Source organism: Lithobates pipiens, unplaced genomic scaffold (assembly GCF_037356315.1).
Source record: "Lithobates pipiens isolate NorthernLeopardFrog02 unplaced genomic scaffold, aLitPip1_a1.2 Scaffold_16, whole genome shotgun sequence".
NCBI classification, from domain to species: domain Eukaryota; kingdom Metazoa; phylum Chordata; class Amphibia; order Anura; family Ranidae; genus Lithobates; species Lithobates pipiens.
Genome location: NW_027507748.1, coordinates 595,618,622 through 595,638,680, shown reverse-complemented (window position 1 = coordinate 595,638,680; position 20,059 = coordinate 595,618,622). Strand labels below are relative to the sequence as shown.

The 20,059-nt window shown below is 43.9% G+C and overlaps 1 protein-coding gene across 1 annotated transcript in view; it reads left to right on the top strand.

The window, feature by feature from the left end:
• LOC143983852 (arachidonate 12-lipoxygenase, 12R-type-like) overlaps positions 1–17,503 on the top strand; it is a 225,244-nt gene extending 207,741 nt beyond the window's left edge. Inside the window, exons 13-14 of the mRNA XM_077483951.1 lie at positions 16,421–16,591; positions 16,782–17,503. Coding sequence (XP_077340077.1) covers positions 16,421–16,591; positions 16,782–16,961 — 351 coding nt within the window. The 3' untranslated portion in view covers positions 16,962–17,503. The remainder of the gene's footprint in view (positions 1–16,420; positions 16,592–16,781) is intronic.
• The last annotated feature ends 2,556 nt before the right edge of the window (positions 17,504–20,059 follow it).

Genomic DNA, 20,059 nt, shown 5'->3' with positions numbered 1-20,059 from the left:
TCCTGCTCCTCCTGAGTACGGCAATACCACATGTGAGACTTTTATACAGCCTGGCCACATAGAGAGGCCCAACATGCAGGAAGCACCATCAGGTGTTCTAGGGGCATAAATGTCAAATCTAATTTGACTACCTATTACACTTTGAGGCACTGTAGTGACATGGATGTGGCATGGATGAGAACTAATGTGGCATGTATACGCTGTGGATGGGGATGGCTAAGTATGGTTGAGCCATGAATGTGGATGGCTGGGTATGGTTGAGTATGGCTGGGTGGGTATGGCTGAGTATGGATGGATGGATGAGTATTGCTGAGTATGGCTGGGTATAGGTGGCTGAGCATGAATGGATGAGTATTGCCGAGTATGGACGGATGCATGGATGGATGGTTGAGTATTGCTGAGTATGGATGGTTGGATGGATGAGTATTTCTGAGCATGGGCAAGTATGGATGGGATGGATGAGTACTTCTGAGTATGGATGGGATGGCTGGATGAGTACTTCTGAGCATGGATGGATGAGTACTTCTGAGCATGGATGAGTATGGATGGGATGGATGGATGAGTACTTCTGTGAGCGTGGATGGGATGGATGGCTGGATTGGGCATAGAGCAGCGCTGTGGGCACTACACATCCAGCCCACAGTGCTGCAGTTTTTGATCTCTCCCCTCGCAGTGTACCAATAGGTACGGGGAGCGGAGAGCGAAACCGGACATGACGCCGTTTTTTTTAGAAGTGATCGCTTCCGTCATTTGGCGGAGGGGGCGCACGGGAGCAAAATTCTGGGAGGGGGTCCATGGATGCCCTCCCAGAATAAACCAACCACGCTGCAGCCGTCTTTCGGCTATGTTACGGTCGGCATGTGGTTAAGGTAGTTTTAGGACCATGAGGAAGCCATGATTTGCTCTTGGAGGACAAAATTATATAACTGATTACAAGCAAGCTAAGGTGTGATCAACTTAGTTTTTCTATTTTAGGCTCAGTTCACACAAGTGGGGACTGGGAACAAAGAGAAGGCTAATTTATTAAATACTTTCTTCAGCTCTGTGTATACAAAGGAGCCTGTCCATAATGGGGGTGGTAGTGACACAGCCTCAAATCCACAATGGCTCAAAAGTGATATGGTCCAGAAATATATGGACAGAATAAAGGTGGATAAAGCATCTAGACCTAATGGTATCCACCCGGATCCTAAAAGAATTGAGCTCTGTAAATTCAAAGCCATTGTATCAAATTTTTAGGGACTCATTGATGACAGGAATAGTACCACTGGATTGGCGCAGGACCAATGTGGTGCCTATATTTAAAAAGGGAACAAAGTCTTTACCAAGTAACTATAGACCTGTTAGTTTAACTTCTATAGTTGGGAAGATACTGGAGAGATTAATAAAATACCACATGGATGAATTCTTGCAGGAAAAAAATATTTTAAGCAACAGACAGCATGGATTCATGAAAGACCAAAGTTGTCAGACAAACCTGATTTCTTTTTATGAGGTGGTAAGTAAAACCTTGGACAGAGGGGTGGCGGTGGACGTGATATATTTGGATTTTGCAAAAGCGTTCGATACAGTTCCGCACACACGGCTTATGTGTAAGGTAAAGTCTACAGGTTTGGAAATATCAGTTTGTAAATGGATATAAAACTGGCTAAAAGACAGAATTCAGAGAGTAGTGGTTAATGATTCTTACTCTGAATGGTCTAAGGTTATCAGTGGTGTACCCCAAGGTTCAGTGCTGGGACCCTTGCTTTTTAATATCTTTATAAATGATATTGGGTCTGGGATCAAAAGTAACATTTCCGTCTTTGCAGATGACAATAAGCTATGCAGTAGAATAATGTACTTACAGGATGTCTCCAATTAACAAGCCAAACTCAATGCTTTGTCTAATTGGGCAACTATGTGGCAGATGAGGTTTAATGTTGAGAAATGTAAAGTTATGCACTTGGGGGCTAAGACTATTCATGCATCATACATTCTAGGGGGAGTACAACTGGGGGGATCCATCATGGAGAAGAATCTGGGGGTTTTGGTAGATCATAAGCTCAATAATAGCATGCAATGCCAAGCTGCGGTTTCCAAAGCAAGCAAAGTCCTTTCTTGTATTAAGAGAGGTATGTACATTTCCAAGAGAGCGATATCATTTTGCCCCTGTTCAAATCATTAGTAAGACCTCATCTGGAATATTCAGTTCAGTTTTGGGCACCAGTTCTCAAAAAGGATATCGGGGAACTGGAGAAAGTGCAGAGAAGGGCAACCAAACTGATAAGAGGCATGAAGGAACTCAGCTATGAGGAAAGATTAGAGGAACTGAATTTATTTACTCCTGATAAGAGGAGATTAAGGGGGGGATATGATAAACATGTACAAATATATAAGGGGTCCATATAGTGAACTTGATGTTGAGTTTTTCACTTTACAGTCAACAAAGAGGACAAGGGGGCACTCTTTACGTCTAGAGTAAAAGAGATTTCATCTCCAAATACGGAAAGGTTTCTTCACAGTAAGAGCTGTGAAAATGTGGAATAGATTCCCTGCAGAGGTGGTTCTGGCCAGCTCAGTAGATTGCTTTAAGAAAGACCTGGATTATTTCCTAAGGGTACATAATATAACTGGGCACTAACATTTATAGGTAAAGTTGATCCGGGGAAAATCCGATTGCCTGTCGGGGGATCAGGAAGGAATTTTTTCTCCCGCTTTAGAAAATCAGATCATGCTCTGCTGTTTTTTTTTTTTGCCTTCCCCTGGATCAACTCTGGGTATAGAATTGGGTATATGGGATTTTATGATATTATTTTTTTTTTTTTTTGTGGTTTACTGGATGGACTTGTGTCTTTTTTTTCCACCTGACTAACTATGTAACTAGTGCGACTCCAAAGCTGTGCAATTTCCAGTGCAAATTTATTGTGATTTAATGCGCCTTATTCCACTCTATGGCACTCAAGTAGTAAGAAGGTCAAATAAAAGTATTGCAGGAACCTTTTTTTAAAGGTGCTGCAAATTTTGTCACAAAGATTGAAATAGGTGCCATTGAAATAAATGGGTTTCCACTTGTCATGTGACTTTGTGTCACAAGTCGCATGATAAGTTGCACTAGTGTGAGCCGATTCTTATTCTTAATAAGTGCTCTTGCATTTCTACTAAGGTTTAAAATGTATGGGTCCTTTAAAAAAGCAGTGTTATCCTGTAGCTATAGCGCAGCATTAAAAAAAATTCAGTGGAGTGCAATCAAAATGAATGAGAGGAAAAAAACAAAACAAAGAAAAGTCCACAGGAAACTTCTGTTATACGCTGGGCACAAGTCCTGCGGGAACGTGTGGGAACGGCGTCCCTGCACTCTTTTCACAGCAGGAACGCCGTTCCCTTTGCAAGACTAGAGCCGCCCGAGGCTCTAGCACAGGCATCAACTAAATGGCGGACTGCGGGCCAAGTCAGTCAATGATCTGTGCGGCCCCGGCGCGGTCACGCCATTTAAGATGTGCATTCTGCCGCTGCCTGCTAGTTTTGTTGTCTTCACAGACACAGAGCTGACATTGGAAGAGCAGCACAGCGATGCACGGAGGGCAGGGGCTGGCCCAGTTAACTGATTGGTTAATAGAACCGCTCTGCATTCTTTCAACCAATCAGTTAACTGGGGCAGGTGCCGCCCTCTGTTTATCCCTTTGCTGCACTTCCGATGTCAGCTCTGTGCCTCCGATGTCATCTGCTGTGTCCTGTGTAAGGTAAGACAGGGAAGAGGGCACTGTTATGAAGGATGGAGGGGGAAAGTATCAGAAACTGAAAGGAATGAGGAGGGGTGATATAAAAGGGAGGCAGGGCAGGAATGTGAAGGGGGGTTCTACAAAGAGGGTGAGGACAGGAATGTAAAGGGGGTGAGGACAGGTTTAATTTTAAAACTGGCTACTTTGTCATCTTCTGTAGTATGTCGCATTCGCATTCTGGTCATCTCCTGTAGTCACATTCGCAGTCTGGTCATCTCCTGTAGTCGCATTTGCAGTCTGGTCATCTCCTGTAGTCGCATTCGCAGTCTGGTCATCTCCTGTAGTCGCATTTGCAGTCTGGTCATCTCGTGTAGTCGCATTCGCAGTCTGGTCATCTCCTGTACTATGTTGCATTCGCAGTCTGGTCATCTCCTGTAGTCGCATTCGCAGTCTGGTCATCTCCTGTAGTCACATTCTGGTCATCTCCTGTAGTCGCATTCGCAGTCTGGTCATCTCCTGTAGTATGTCGCATTCGCAGTCTGGTTATCTCCTGTAGTCGCATTTGCAGTTTGGTCTTCTCCAGTAGTCGCATTTGCAGTCTGGTCATCTGCTATAGTCTCATTCGCAGTCCGGTCATCTTTTGTAGCATGTCGCATTTGCAGTCACTGTATTTTATGTGAAATATATATGCATATGAGCATATCTTTTTTTTTTTTTTGGTGGGGGAGTGGATCTTGGGTGGGAGTTCCCACACTTTTTTCCCCAGGACTTGACCCCTGGTTATACAGTATATTCCCAGATAGCAAGATAACTTGCCACACTTTCGTGACAGTGTTGAATTTTAAGTCTGTTAACTGGCTGCATATTTTCACTGGCAAGTTATACACCTGCAGAGCACTTGAAGCACAAGTTCTAGTTGACACTTTTCCAATTTGTAGCAAATTTGCATGACAAGTCTTTGGCAAGAGCAAAGTTGCAGTGGTGAGTCTACAGCAAGAGCTCTACAAGTCTACATCATGAAAATTTAGGCACAGTGACCCCCTGTGGTGGGATGACTACTGCCCAACATAACTGAACCAGAACTTGCAGAATGTTTGCAGAGAAAGTTGATCTTGACTCGTGAATGCGGACTTGCTGCAATTGTGCAGCAAACTTGTGAAGCCTGGCGGGTCTAGCCATAGCTTAGCAAGTCTTTTTCAAACTTGCTGCACAATTGCTTGCTATCTGGGTTGGCCCATAGTTTAAGGCAGTTAATTTGCTTGTCACATACATTCAGGACTTTGGAACTATAGCATGAAAGAAAGGTCATGTTATTCATTAACATAGTTGTCAACAGTTCCTGAATTGCCTGGGACATTCACAAATTCTAAGCAGCCGTCACAAAATGTTCTTGTCCTGGGCAGAGTCACGAAAATCAACCTTTGTCACGGACAACTGCGGGGCTAGTTGCACAACATCATCGCACACTGCTGGGGACACAGAACCAATCCCTACCCCAGCCCTACCTCCTCTCCTAGCAGTAGCAGAATGGTGTTCTGTCCAAAACTGTCCGCCTATTGAATAGTGTCCGCTGTGTACGGCGCAGCACTTGCGCAGTACGGAGCACAAGGAGATTTGGAAAATCTCCGAAGATGAACGGCGCCTGCGCAATGAGTCGAGGTGCAAGCCCCTCCATCCAAGTGGACGGCCGCTCGCCACGCTTCGGGCATGGCCTCGTTTCACTTGGCTCTTTCCATTCTAACTCTATGTCCACTTGGATGGTGGGGCTTGAACCTGGACTCATGGCACAGGCTCCGTTCATCTTCGGATATTTTCAGAATCTGCTTGTCCTGTGTACTGCGTATGCGCAGTACACAGCGGACACTATACGATGGGGGACACTATTTGACATAATGGCATTCTCTTTTTACCATTTTTAAACTGATAATCTCTATTTCATTTTTCCATGGCTGCCAAATGCACTCAATGGGATGTGTTTTAAATGTGCTGAATGTCTGAGTAGTAAGGTTAAGGTGACATCTAGTGGCCATTGATATCAATTACACTATTTAAGATAACTTCACTGACCCCTCCTTGCTCTGAGGAAGCTAGCAATGATAGGCTAGCGAAACGCAGTGTCAGTGTGATGTCAGCATGTCAGTGAAGGAGGGACGGCCGTAGTATGCGGTACCAGCAGCTTCACATGGTTTTACACGGCGGAGGCACAGTGACCCCTGGAAAGGTTCCTGAGCTATGGAGACATTGCAACTCCTCCATACTGACAGCTAGGAGCTTTATTGCTCTGGCAGAGCAGAGGAAGACTGGGAGTGAACGGTGGATGTCCTAGTGTAGACGGCAGAGGTGGTGAGATGATATCTAAACTATAGTGATCGCCATATGGTTTATGGCTGAGCGGCTTGGTTTCATCCCCCTCTCTCTTAATTGAATTTTTTTCCACCATCTTCTCCCCTGATGAACTATTCCTCCAGAATTCTAGCATTCCAGGGTGATCACACCATGTTTGACACAGGTCCTTACTAGCCTGACTGATCAAGTACAACGTGCAGTCACAGCCTAAAGTCACAGAGAACTGAATACTAGAACAGCAGGAAGTATCTGCATGAACTTTCACTATCTTTACAGTTCCTCAATGTGAAAACCGCTTTACAGTATGCGCAACCACGCCATCTATATATGGTCCCATGCTAATTTCCTTGTGGGGGAGATAAGTAAGAGGGAGACTGAACCAGGATTACCCAAGTTGGGGGCTGACAGTACAGAGGAGGAGGCTGAGCAGTATTGATGGAGTTGCGGTGAATCATCTCAATTGGACAGGTCTTGGGGGGATTGTCAGTAAGACTGGAAAGCTAGGCAGTCTCCTGAGAGGGACTTCATGGGGCTAGAACAGAGCACACTGCACAAATATTAGAGAGTGGAAAGTCTATATGTGGATGTGACCTACAGAGCACATGCCTGCTTAAGGGGCCCTGTGTGGCTCCGAAACATTGCACTTATCTCTGTGATGCGATCTCTATACAGTAAAAAAACCTTTGGATGGTGATTGTTGATCCAAGGTGTGCTGGTGTATATGTACACTTGCTTGATGTTTCCAGTACCCAGCTGGTAATTGCTGCAGCACCCACCATTCTAAGAGCCATTTGCCAGGAATGTGTGTGATAGGAATATTGACAAGACTACACTGAACACAGACTGGGCTTTCCCTCTCCATGCATCACACAAGTCATGCCAAAAAACGAGACACATAAAGGAACTAATCAATAAGGCCCAGGATTCATTTGTGCTGTCAGGAAAGGGGATCATAAGAGAGTTGCCTTAATTCTCCAGGTTTCCAAAAGATGGTGGCAATGGAATATGAGCTTGAATGCCCCTATGTGCTAAAATCCTGGAGAAAGTGGGAGAAGAAGAGAGCGAAATGGTACAAAGAGGAAGTTTGGGGGTTACTTAGCATCTCAAGACTTTTCAGAAACCCAGACTACCCTGCCCTTTGGCAAAGATTCTTGGATTGGAGTTTGTGGCACTCCATCTACAAGGACAAGGTAATTATAAGGAAAGCTGGACACAGGGACCAGGTATGGTCTGTCAATACTTGGGATCCTAACGGCAAGATGGAGCAAGTCCTCAACCCGAACTTCTACGGTTGAGCTGTTGCATTAAACTGCCCTTCTCTAGTATGTGCCTTACAGGCCAGTTTTCATAGTTTGTTGCTTTAATAAGAGACGTAATTTGGCGGTTGCCGTTTTTTTCCCCCCCCCATTATACAGTTTGCTGTTTTTGTTTTTATTTCTCCTTCTTCTCAAGAACATTTGACCCACTGTACCTTGGGTTTGCAAAGCCACTGGCCATAATGTAAACATGTAAAGGTGTTCTACAAAGATTTTACATAACACTACAAAACATTTGTTTGCCCTCATTCAGGGATTAGCACTGTTAGCCCCTGTACACACTGTCGGAGATTTTGCCAACCAAATCCGTCGGATTTTGTCCGTCGGATTTAGTCCGACAGATTGTGTCCGAAACTGTTGCATACACACAGTCGGGCCAAGTTGGCGAAAAATCCGATCTTTCAGAACGTGATGACGTAATTTCGTTACAATGGGACTACATTCAGGCTAGTAGCCAATAGCTTTGATGTAGGAATTTGATCTGAGCATGCGTGGCACTTGGTCCGATCAAAATGCTATACACATGATCGGATTAGGTCCGACCGGCCCAGTTGGTCGGGAAATATTTCCAACATGTTGGAAAATTGGGTCGGACGGAGATTCGGATGGAATCAGTCCGATGCATACCACACACAGTCAGATTATCTGACGACACGGTCTGATAAGACGCATTCCAACAGATTTTCCGACCGGGTGTACAGGGGCTTAGGCAGGATGTGTTGTATCATTATAGTAGTTAAGATTTAGGTTAGATAGGATGTATCTCTGCTATATTCCAGGGCTCTGGAAAATAACCACGTGTCATGATCATGCCGATCTTTACAAAAATTTAGATTTTTAAATTAAGTTCAGTGTTTGTATTTATGGCCACTAAGTTGTAGTACAGTGCTGAAAAGTTGTTATGGACCCTAAAGCACTATATTCTAGTGCCATAGCCTATTACTGTGCACTTTTGTTCTGTTGGAGGGCCATTTCCACTGAGATGGTGCTCCAACATTAAATTGTGATATTTATGCTGCTTTCTAACTTTGTTTTTTTTGTAGGTTAATCATCACAAGAAATTTATACCCTGGACAATACTTTTAATGTGCTAATATGCTGTATGAGTTCTGTTCTCAGTCTCCTCCAAGAAGAATGTAAAAAGTTATTCTACCTCAATTATAAATGTTCATTATGTAGAATGCCACATATTTATTGTTACAATGTTATTTATTTTCTTACATCAGGGGAAACAGAGCCAGTACTTACTATGTGGGTTATAGGGCCACTGATAGGTGATGGACACTGGCACACCCTAAGGCAAGAAGTGTACTCCCTATATAACCCCTCCCACTAGTGGAAGTCCTCAGTTTTTTTTGCCAGTGTCTAAGGTGTTGGTCACGAGTAAAGATGTTATGTGCTGTGCTGAGCTCCAATGGAGCAATACTTACTGGGGCTAGCCATGGTGACCAGATCCATTCAGATGTCCTTTCATGGACTAAAGGAATGGTACCCAGGCCTCGTGTTAGAAGAAACGAGGTTTTGCGTGTGAATGCTTCTCTTTTTAGAGAGCTGGACCCTGGGATTTAGTACTTATTGGTAGTAAGGCCATAAAGTTTTTACTGGCAGGGTGCTCTTGCAGGTCTAGGATTGTGGGTAATCTCTAGGTTCCCCTGTTCCTGAAGGTTTTTCTGAAGGTTTTGGAGCCCATCGTAAAGGGTGAAGATTGGGTTTATCTCAGATAACCCTGCTGTGAGCAAAGGTAAGGGAGATTTTCTTAAGAATTTCTCCTTTTTGTGTATAATGTTGTCATGCCTATGTGTCACCACTGGGGGCTGTATTAAGCACTCACCGCCTGATGCTGGAAACAGTGCAGAAGCCTTAATTTCTCCTCTCCTCCAGCCACAAGCAGATCTTCCGGTAAGAAAGGGGGGTCTGGTTCTCCTCCTGCGCCCTCATGTTTTTTTTCCCCCTTCGGGGAATTGATATGCCAAAAGCAGTTTAAAAAAAAGGGGGACAGGCCTCTCAGCGGAGGTTTTCCCCCCCCGCCATGTCAGCTGTTTCACAGGACGCCTGAGTCTGCCACTCTCGTGGGAAGACACTTTCCTTTGAAAGGAAGGGGGTCGTAATTCACGCGGGGGTGTGGCTAAAGGCATCAGATACCCGCACATATGGAGGAAGTTGTTAAAGCGCTGTGTGTGTAGCTGCTGCCTGGCTGTGGAGGTACACATGAGCAGGAGGTTGGCTGGATTCAGGTTTGACACAGGCATTCCCTTTGAAACATTGTACTTTACCAGGCTAGGTATTAATAGCAGCTAATTGCACTGGACTATAACCTAGCAGTGTACATTCTTTTGCTGGTAGTGCCTCTGCTTTGTGCTTCAGGCTATGAGTGATAAAAGGGACCAGGAATTCCTCTAAGGGTTCTAAAGGGTCAATGGTTTAACAACAAACTAAATCCATTTCCAAAGAATATCATCCTCCTCTGAGGGTGATGCGGCTGGTCAGATTGAGCTGTTAGGGGAAACTGTGGTTGCAGCTGCACTAGACACTTCACCCCCTGTATATATCATACAAGAGGTTTTTTCTTCTACCATTTGTAAATTGGAAAAGAAGATTGATACTATGATATCTCTCCATAGTGGGGTCAAAGGTAGCAGATCCCCATCTAGTGCTCAGGACCCTCTAATTGAGGTTCAGGAGGCTGGGGATCAGGTAGATCTTCCCAAAGATTTGGAAGATACTTATTAATCCTCTTCCGAGAATCCTAATATAGAAGGAGTAACATCAAAAGACAGGTTGCTTGTGCACTCTTACTAAATTGGTTCGTTCAACCTTTTTGCTGCCTGCAGAGCAGGCTTTTCAGGAACCCACCTCTAATTTAGGATCATTAAAACCTCCCCGGTCTGGGGATGCTTTTCCTAGTCATGCATGGCTAAAGAAGCTTATGTATGCTGAAGGGGAACATCCGGATAAACAATATTATCCTACAAATGGCACGTACACACGATCGGACTATCCGGTGGACCAGCGTACGCTGGACAATCCGCCCGTGTGTGGGCTCCGGCGGATTTTCGTTCCCAAAAGTCCGGCGGACTTAGAAGTTTTGACTCAAAATTGTCCGCCGGACAATCCACCTTCTGTGTGCTAGTCCGCCGGACTTTTGAAATGAACAGACTTGCGCACACACGGAGAAAAGTCAGTTCATTTTGAACGTGGCTCCAGGTAGACGGGACTAGAGAAGGAAGTCAATTTCGCCGCCACCGGCATCTCACTGGCCCCGTCACCTGGTATGGATTAAAAAAAAAAAACGGCATGGGGGTCCCCCCAAAGTCCATAGCAGACCCTTATCCGAGCATGCAGCCTGACCGGGCAGGAAAGGGGGTGGGGACAAGCGAGCGCCTCCCCTCCTGAGCCGTACCAGGCCACGTGCACTCAACATGGGGGGTGCTTTGGGGAAGGGGGGCCCTGTGGCCCCCACCCCAAAGTACCTTGTCCCCATGTTGATGAGGACAAGGGCCTCTTCCCGACATCCCTGGCCATTGGTTGTCGGGGTCTGCGGGCGGGGGGGCTTATCGGAATCTGGGAGCCCCCTTTAATTGTTTGTTTTATTGTATGGGAAATGAGCAATAATCCACACGATGCATATATTGGAGGACTCCCTTACCTTCCAAAGTGAAGCAGAGGATAGTGATCTTGTCAATCTGACACAGAGACCCTGGCAGGGCAAAAAGCCACAGGCATGATAAGATCCCTATAAACAAGGGATCTGAATAGCTGGTAAGCAGTAGTAATTTTGTTTTGTGGAGGATCAAATCAGTAAACTAAGGCACATCTTCTTGGGTGACGAGTGTATTATCACTTTGGAAGGTTCTGAGAGACTAATCTGAATGGTCTAACCTCCTTTGGAATGCGGATTATAGATTGCAATTTGGACATTGGTGTTCTTATACACTTTTTTGGTTTATTATTGCACTGATTTGAATTGTTTGGAGCAGTTATACTTAAAATTCTGCCTGATCAGCAGGCCCAGCAATGGGCTGGTGTATCAGATGCACTATGTTTCACAGTAGATGCTATGAAAGATTTTATCATTCAAGCCTCACAGCTTATGCTTGGACTAGTGCATTCTCACAGAGTTCTATGGCTGAAAAATTGGTCAGCCGAAGCACCCTGTAAAAAGCTCTTAGCCAGTTTTCCTTTTCATGGGGAACAGCTATTTGAAGACGATCTGAATAAATACATCCAAAGGATTTCTAATGAAAAAAGCTATTTTACCAGTAAAGAATAGGTTCAAACAATTCTCCTTTAAAACGTGCTGCCTCACCAGTGCCAGGGGCATCAGCCTCTAAGCAGTCTCGACGGCCTCAACCATTAGGTTCAAGGGGAAGACCCCAAGGGCAGCACCTCGGTCAGAAGAGAGCTTGGGGCAGAAAGCCCACAAAGCAGAATGCTAAAGCCTCCTTATAAAGGGGCGCCCCCACTCACTTGGGTGGGGGGTAAGGTGCCTGCAATTCTCAAGGATCTGGCAGGTACAATGTCAAGACAGATGGGTGGCTTCTGCAGTTTCTCTAGGTTACAAACTAGAGTTTCGAGAGTTTCTGTCTCCTTGTTTTCTAAGGTCAAATGTTCCCAAGGACCCAGAGAAAAAAGAAGTCTCTCTTTCTAGCTCCGGATCATCCATTATCCCAGTCGGTGATATCAGAGGTCCCCTTAGTGAAACAGGGCACAGGCTTTTATTCAAACCTTTTCACGGTTCCAAAACCAAACGGAGAGGTAAGACCCATTCTAGATCTTAAAGATCTGAATCGGCACTTAAACATCCGATCCTTTTCCGTGGAGTCAATCCGATCGGTTGTTTCCATCCTGCAAGGAGGGGAGTTTTTGGCTTCTATCGATATCAAATATGCATATCTCCACGTGCAAATATTTCCCGCTCACCAGAAATTTCTGCACTTCGAAATAGAAAATCATCATTTTCAGTTTGTGGCCCTGCCATTTGGTCTAGCCACAGCACCACGGGTGTTCTCAAAAATTCTGGCACCTCCTTTAGCCAGATTAAGGGCTCAAGGCATAACGGTCCTAGCCTATTTAGACGATCTACTTTTAATAGATCATTCAGTCTCAGGTCTAAACCAGAGTCTGGTCACAGCTGTAAACTACCTGGAATCTCTAGGTTGGACACTCAACCTAGAAGAATCCTTCTTAAAACCATCAAGGAGATTATAGTACTTGGGGCTGGTCATAGATACCGTACAGAAAAAGGTATTCTTACCCCAGACAAGAATCAGTTCCATTGTAGGACTAATTCAACTCATCAAAGCAAAGAGAAATCCTTCCATTCGGTTGTGCAAGAGGTTGTTGGGGAAAATGGTGGCCTCCTCCAAGGCCGTCCATTACGCACAGTTTCATTCAAGGCTGCTTCAAAGCACCATCCTGTCGGCCTGGAACAAAAAGTTTCAGGCCTTGGTTTTTCCAATATGCTTGGCTCCCGACGTACATCAGAGCTTAAATTGGTGGTTGATATCCAGCAACCTCCAAAAGGGAAAATTGTTTCTTCCAGTTTCCTGGATAGTGGTGACAACAGATGCCAGCCTAGTTAGAGAGGACCTTGCCTATCAACATTTTAGAGATTTTGGGCAGTATGTCTGGCCCTAAAGTCTTGGAAGGTCAGACTAAGGGATTGTCCTGTCAAGATTCCGACAATTCCACAGCTGTGGCTTACATCAATCACCAGGGGGGCACGAGAAGTGGTGCAGCCCAAAGAGAGGTGACTCATGTTCTAGCTTGGGCAGAACACAACATTCCTTGCCTATCAGCAATATTCATTCCAGGAATAGAGAATTGGCAGACGGACTACTTGAGTCACCAACAATTATTTCTGGGGGAATGGTCTCTTCCCCCTGACATCTTCCTAGCGATATGTCAGAAATGGGGTATTCCGGACGTGGACCTGTTTGCGTCCAGATTCAACAACAAAGTCGACAATTTGTGTCGAACGAGGGATCCGCTAGCATGCGGAACAGACGCATTAGTCTTTACATGGGATCAGTTTTCACTGATCTATGCGTTTCCTCCAGTTCTGTTACTTCCGTGTCTTCTCTGCAGGATCAAGCAAGAATGAAAGGAGGTAATTCTGGTGGCCCAAAAGATCTTGGTTTGCCGAGATCATAAAGAATGCAGTAGGAGTCCCTTGGACTCTGCCATTATGGCCAGACCTTCGGGCACAAGGTCCGGTATTCCATCCTACCCAACAGACGTTAAATTTAATGGTTTGGCTATTGAGACCCACATTCTAAAGGATCGTGGGTTGTCTCATCCGGTAGTGTCTACCTTGATTAATGCCAGGAAGCCGACTTCCAGAATCATTTACTATAGAGTCTGGAGGGCATATGTTTCTGGGTGTGGATCCAGGGGTTCGCACCCCAGGAAATATGTCATAGGTAGGATCCTTGATTTCCTGCAAACGGGATTAGAAATGAAGCTGGCCTTGAGTACTATCAAGGGCCAGATCCCTTGTCAGTATTTTTTCAACGGCTTCTTGCTTCCCACCCTTTGGTGCGTCGCTTTCTTCAGGGGGGTAACACGGATTAATCCCCCTATCAAGGCACCTCTAAATCCTTGGGATTTAAATTTGCTCTTATCGGCTTTTCTTTTATGTACTTAAGGGGAAACAGAGGTCCCTCCCTTCTTCGTATACACTTGTATTGCTTGGCTACAAAACTGAGGACTCCCAGTAGTGGGAGGGGTTATATAGGGAGTACACTTCTTGCCTTAGGACGTGCCAGTGTCCATCACCTATCAGTGGCTCTATAACCCACATAGTAAGTACTATGGCTCTGTGTCCCCTGATGTACATCAAAGAAAAGGATTTTACAGGTAGGCTGAAACAAGAGCTTTTATGTTCATTATGTAGCACTGACCCCCGAATGAGCTGCTGGTTTGATTTGGGCCTGTACTCTGCTAATAAACCCCACTAACTTGACTCAGTACTCTTGACACAGCTGTGGTGCAATACAATACAGTACAATATAAAATAACAAAATATACCTTCATTGTCACTTCAGGATCCATTGGCTCCACCTGCTGGAAGAAAACAATACTCCACACAACGGGGTACTTAACCGTACTTAACTGTATATATTGGCAAACCGGTGATTACAGTAATTGTGCTATCATCCCAACATAGAATGACAGGACAATGAATTTTGGTAAAACAATTATAAACAATATAACCACAAGTGAGATCTCATTAAAAGTACTCAGTCTTTAGTCTTGTCTTCTGCTAGCTATTGTAATTCCTTATAATTTGTAATCCAAAGAGTGAAGGAATTAAAGTTGAGTTAAAGTTGATCCTGGTGTTGCTTCCGTAACTATGATACAAGACTTGAGATGCAATAGCAGATAGGCCTTATGCCTGCCTAGTGTCAGTTGCTTTACTCCTCCTCCGTAGGACTATGGATCCCAGCGAGGCCTGTGTATAAGTCTGACTAGGTGCAAAAGTTAATAAACTGTGGGCCACAACCCACTCACCAAATGGATCGGAAGCTCTGTATGGTAGCTCTGGTCCGGTGTTTGCAGCTTGCTTCTATGTCAGCCGGCTCCGTCACGTTCCAATAGGTGGACCCGGTATTCCGATGCTCAAACGAGTGTCTCTGGATCTTCCAATCACTATGTCACTGGTGCTCTGCAATGACAGTAGGCCGCTTCCTCCGGGAGGCCTCCTCACAAGTCCTCACAGCAGGCCATGCGTTCCCTAGAGACCTAAGATGGCCGCTCTGTTTTATTTTATGTCCTACCCAGCATGCACTGTCAGAGGATGTCCATGGGTAGGTCACCCGGCATCCTGGGTAAAAAGGTCAACTCTCCAAAAGTAAATAACAGTCACTTCCTGTAATTAGCTCAGTTCTTTGTGAAAGAAAAAATCATTCAAGTCCACTCTCACTGTTTGGCCACTAGATGGCGCCACACACTAAGCCATATAAATGTCCATAGACTTTCATTATAAATGCTAATATAATTTAGTAGACAAGGATACCAGCTCTACAATTGCTTGGTCCATGAGGACAGGGCATATTTGTAAGGGAGTGGATGTAGTGCCCTCCTAGCTTAGGTTGCTAGGCAAAATTAGCTTTGGCTCCTTCTTTAATCAAGGGAGCAGGAATTGTTCATTCTGGACTGTTCGGGGTCTCACAGGTTGAGAGATAAATTGCTTCCCTTTCCTCTGGAAGAAACTTCCAGAGATTAGGAGGGCTGATTCAAATCAACCAGCCTGAAGATTTATTGGGACTCCAGCCTTACCCTGGATGGGAAGTGTCCAAAAGAGGGAGAGATTAATGAATAAATAAAGAGGGAATGTGGATAAATGGTCAGACACTGGAGAGCAGTGTTTCTTCTCCCCAGGAGGGTTCCACAGGTGCAGGGGCTCCTATTGACCGGCAGCTCATGGACTGAACAGCTGCTCAAGAAAGCTACAAAGGTGCTAGGATCTAAGGCTCAAGTGTACTTGCTTAGAAATGACTGCAGAACCACACCACAAGGGATCTGGTCCTGATAGGTGCCATCTCATGCACGGGATTGAGATTGTGTGCTGGATGCTGCACTGGGTATCAACAGTTGCTCATTAGAGCAGGGTAAGCAGAGACCCGAAATTTTGCCCCCCTGGTCTTCAACTGTGAGCCCTTTGGCCTTGGACTGTTCTCAATCAATAACACTACTGTTAGGAAAGACTGTCCTCTAAACACTAATACTACTGACCATTTTAAAATACCCCAGGCCAAGTACCTCTCAGTACCTTTTAAAGTTTTACAAGCAATAGACTTTAAAAATATATCCCCTGGACTGTTTATTTGAGCTGGAGTGAGCAGACTTTGGGTGACTGGTGGCCTTTGAACTGTTTGGGAAAGAGCCAGTTAAAATCAGCAAGGGGGGAGGGGGGGTGTAGCACTACAATTGTTATTGATGAGTGCATCAAAAAGTATTGAAGCCAAGGGGTCAGCAAAACAAGCAGGCAACATTCATAAGAAATTGTTTTTAGAATCTTAATGTATAATATGTTATTTTATTTGTCTTCTGCAGTTTGACTTCTATTCTTGGATGCCTAATGCCCCCCCCACTATGAAAAGACCCCCACCCAGCACCAAAGGTATCACTACAATGGAGACTATTTTGGAAACATTGCCAGATGTGAAAAGTACAACTGTTGGCATAAATGTTGTGTGGGTTCTCAGCAATGAGCCCATGGATAGGGTGAGTGCCTGGAAGTAGTGAGAAGTAATATACAAATATGCCTTGGCCTTAAGAATGGTATAACGCATGATCTATGTCTAATAGAACCTGACAATTTAAAACATTTCCAAGGTCTGCTATAGCATGTAGTGATTGTTTATTACTGAATGGATGTATTGTAAGGAAAATAACAGGAAGGTCTCCTTTACAGAGGCGTCTAGGAGAGTACCCTGATGAACGTTTTACAGAGAAGACCCCACAACAGTTCATTAAGAAGTTCCAACAGCAACTGTCTGAAATCTCCAAATGCATCCAGGAGAGGAACAAGACCATGCGTCTGCCCTATCCCTACCTGGACCCAAGTCAGATAGAAAACAGTGTTTCCATTTAATAGTGGTAGCGATGGATCTGCTTTCTGACTCTGTTAATCCATCCTTTCAGTGCTTTGCATCTTTACTTTCAAAATGTGATAGTATCATTGCAGATTAACAGAATGTTTGAGAAATGCTGATGAAATAATCTCTTCTTTTAGGAATAAAGGCTTCTTCAGTGAATATCTTTTTATGTAAAAATATTTACCATTTCTTCACTGTTGTGTTCCCAGTTCTCTCCTCAGTAGTATACCAGTGTTTGTTGCAACTGAATACGACAACACTTAGGAAAACATCGATACCACAATAGGTCCAAATGCAGAGTATCATGTTACACATGCATTTTTTGCTTTTAAATAATTTTTTTCTCCCTCACGCCATAGTTAAGAGATGCTCTGTATAGCTAGTCCCACCTTTTTTCAGTGACTTTAATATTTGTTCTGAGCACATGTAATTGCTGGAGCTAGACATACTATGATTTTTAGATCTATCTGATGTTCAACTGTTAAGATCTGCACAAGTTTTGGATTAAAGCTTTCTGCCATCTACAAGGTGTCATTTGGATCGAGTCACTGTCTGCTATTTTACTGAGACAACTATCAATACACAACTATCTTGCCACAACTGGTTCAGTTATAGAGATCACACTTCAGTGCCTAGATTGGAGAGGCAGAATGCAGAGTAAATACAGTGCCTTGATAAAGTGTTCATACCCCTTAATATTTTCCACATTTTTTCATGTTACAACCAAAAATATACATGTATTTTATTGGGATTTAATATGGTAGGCCAACGCAAAGTTAATTAATTAAGTTGCCCATAATTGTGAAGTGGAAGAAAAATTATAAATGGTTTTCAAAATGTTTTACAAATAAACATGTTAAAAGTGTGGCGTGCATTTGTATTCAGCCCCCCTGAGTCAATACTTTGTAGAACCACCTTTCACTGCAATTACAGCTGCAGGCCTTTTTGGGGATGTCTCTACCAGCTTTGCACTTCTAGCGAGTGATCGTTCTGGCCAGTTTTTCATTGAAAAAAAGTTTATGCTCTTTCAGATTGGATGGAGAGAATTTGTGAGTAGCAATTGTCAAGTCTTTCCACAGATTCTCAATTGGATTTTGGTCTGGAATTTGACTGGGCCATTCTAAATCACCATACACGCTATCAGATTTTCTGCTGATTTTTTTTCCTTCAGATTTACCAAAACCATATAATATGAGGTCAAACTTTAGGAGTTTCAATTTGTATGCAATCAGGCAGGCCCTTGCACTACATGGTTTTGGTAAATCTGAAGGAAAAAAAATCAGCAGAAAATATGATAGTGTGTATAGGGGCTTTACACAAGAATATTCTTTGATCTAAACCAGGGGTCTCAAACTGGTGGCCCTCCAGCTGTTGCAGAACTACAATTCCCATGAGGCATTGCAAGGCTGACAGTTACAAGCATGACTCCCATAGGACTTCCCCAGTCTTTTCAGTTTGTTTCTGAATGGCCCTTCGTCAACCAGACATATTGCGGAATCGGAGGAGATAACATGTTATTTATTATTGGCTTTGGAGTTATTGCTTTGCCATTTTTTTTTTTGGTTCAATAATGATTTATAAAAATACAATTTAAAATTGACATCGACATAGTTGTATCTTTGATTTTATAAACCAGGGGATAATGATGTTGTGGTAACTTGCATAAATAAAAAAACAAAAACATAATATTATTCTTTATCATTAGAAATAAAAAAAAAAGCCTTTGGAAATGTGTTTGCAATGACTTCATCAGTATCCCCAGCAAAGCAGCTTCATTATTATCCTATTAAAGAAGAAGAGAATTGTGTGCTGAATTTGGAGATTTCATAATTTGTCATATCACTAATGTTAATTCTCCATTACGAACGCTAGTTTACAAGACCAACCGCTTCTGCTTCCGAGCATGTGTGTTTGTACTTTGGACATTTGTCCGACGGGCTTGTGTACACACGATCTGAACGTCAGACAACCAACATTTGTTGGTGGGAAATTAGAGAACATGCTAGCCAACATTTGTTGGCCGAAAGTCCGACAACAAATGTCCAATGGAGCAAACACATGGTTGGACTTACCGCCAACAAGCTCATATCCAACATTTACCATCAGAAAATCTGATGGTGTGTACACGGCATAACAAGTTTTCTTCTAAGATTGACCTGTATTTGGCTCCATCTATCTATTCATCATCTGACCAGCTTCTCTGCCCCTGCTGAAGAAAAGCAATTCCCAAAACATGATGCTGCCACCACCATGTTTCATGGTGGTGATGGTGTGTTCAGGGGGATGTGTAGTTTTCCACCACACATAGCGTTTTTCTTATAGGCAATAAAGTTACATTTTGGTCTCATCTGAGCACGTTTGCCATGGGCCTCTTGGCTGCTTCTCTGATTAGTGCTCTCCTTGCTCAGCCTGTCAGTATAGTGTCTTAGTAGGTTTGCAGTTGTGCCATACTCTTTCCATTTTTGGATGATGGATTGAACAGTGCTCCGTGAGATGTTCAAAGCTTGGGATATTTTTTCATACCCTAACACTGCTTTAACCACTTGCTTACTGGACACTTAAACCCCCCTCCTGTCCAGACCAATTTTCAGCTTTCAGCGCTGTGCTTCTTTATACAATTAGCCCCTTCATCTCAGTCTATGCAGTATATGTAAAGAAAAATAACATTCCATAGTGCAATAAAGTTTTATCACCTTTTGTTCCATGTGAAAATGTACAGAAATGCACTTACATTTGTTTAAAAATCATTGAGAAGTGTAAAACAGGATATCAGGGATTCTCATGCACTCCACGGACCAAACAGGAATGACTCAATGATGCTGAATCTCTGCCCTATGTGTTTCATCAGCACAACGTCACCAGGAGTGGCCTCCTGTTGACATACTGACGAAATATGTATGTCACGTACCTTCTAGTAGCGAGCCCGGATTGCGGAAAGAGGCCTCCCTTACAACTCCCACTACCGGTTTCCTGGCAATGTAACAGGGAACACAGGAGTAAGGAGGGATACAGGTGCCTGGCAGGATAAACAGATGAGTAGGATGGGTAGGTGAAGTTCAGTGGAGCAGGTAATCACAGCGAATGGATCAGCAGG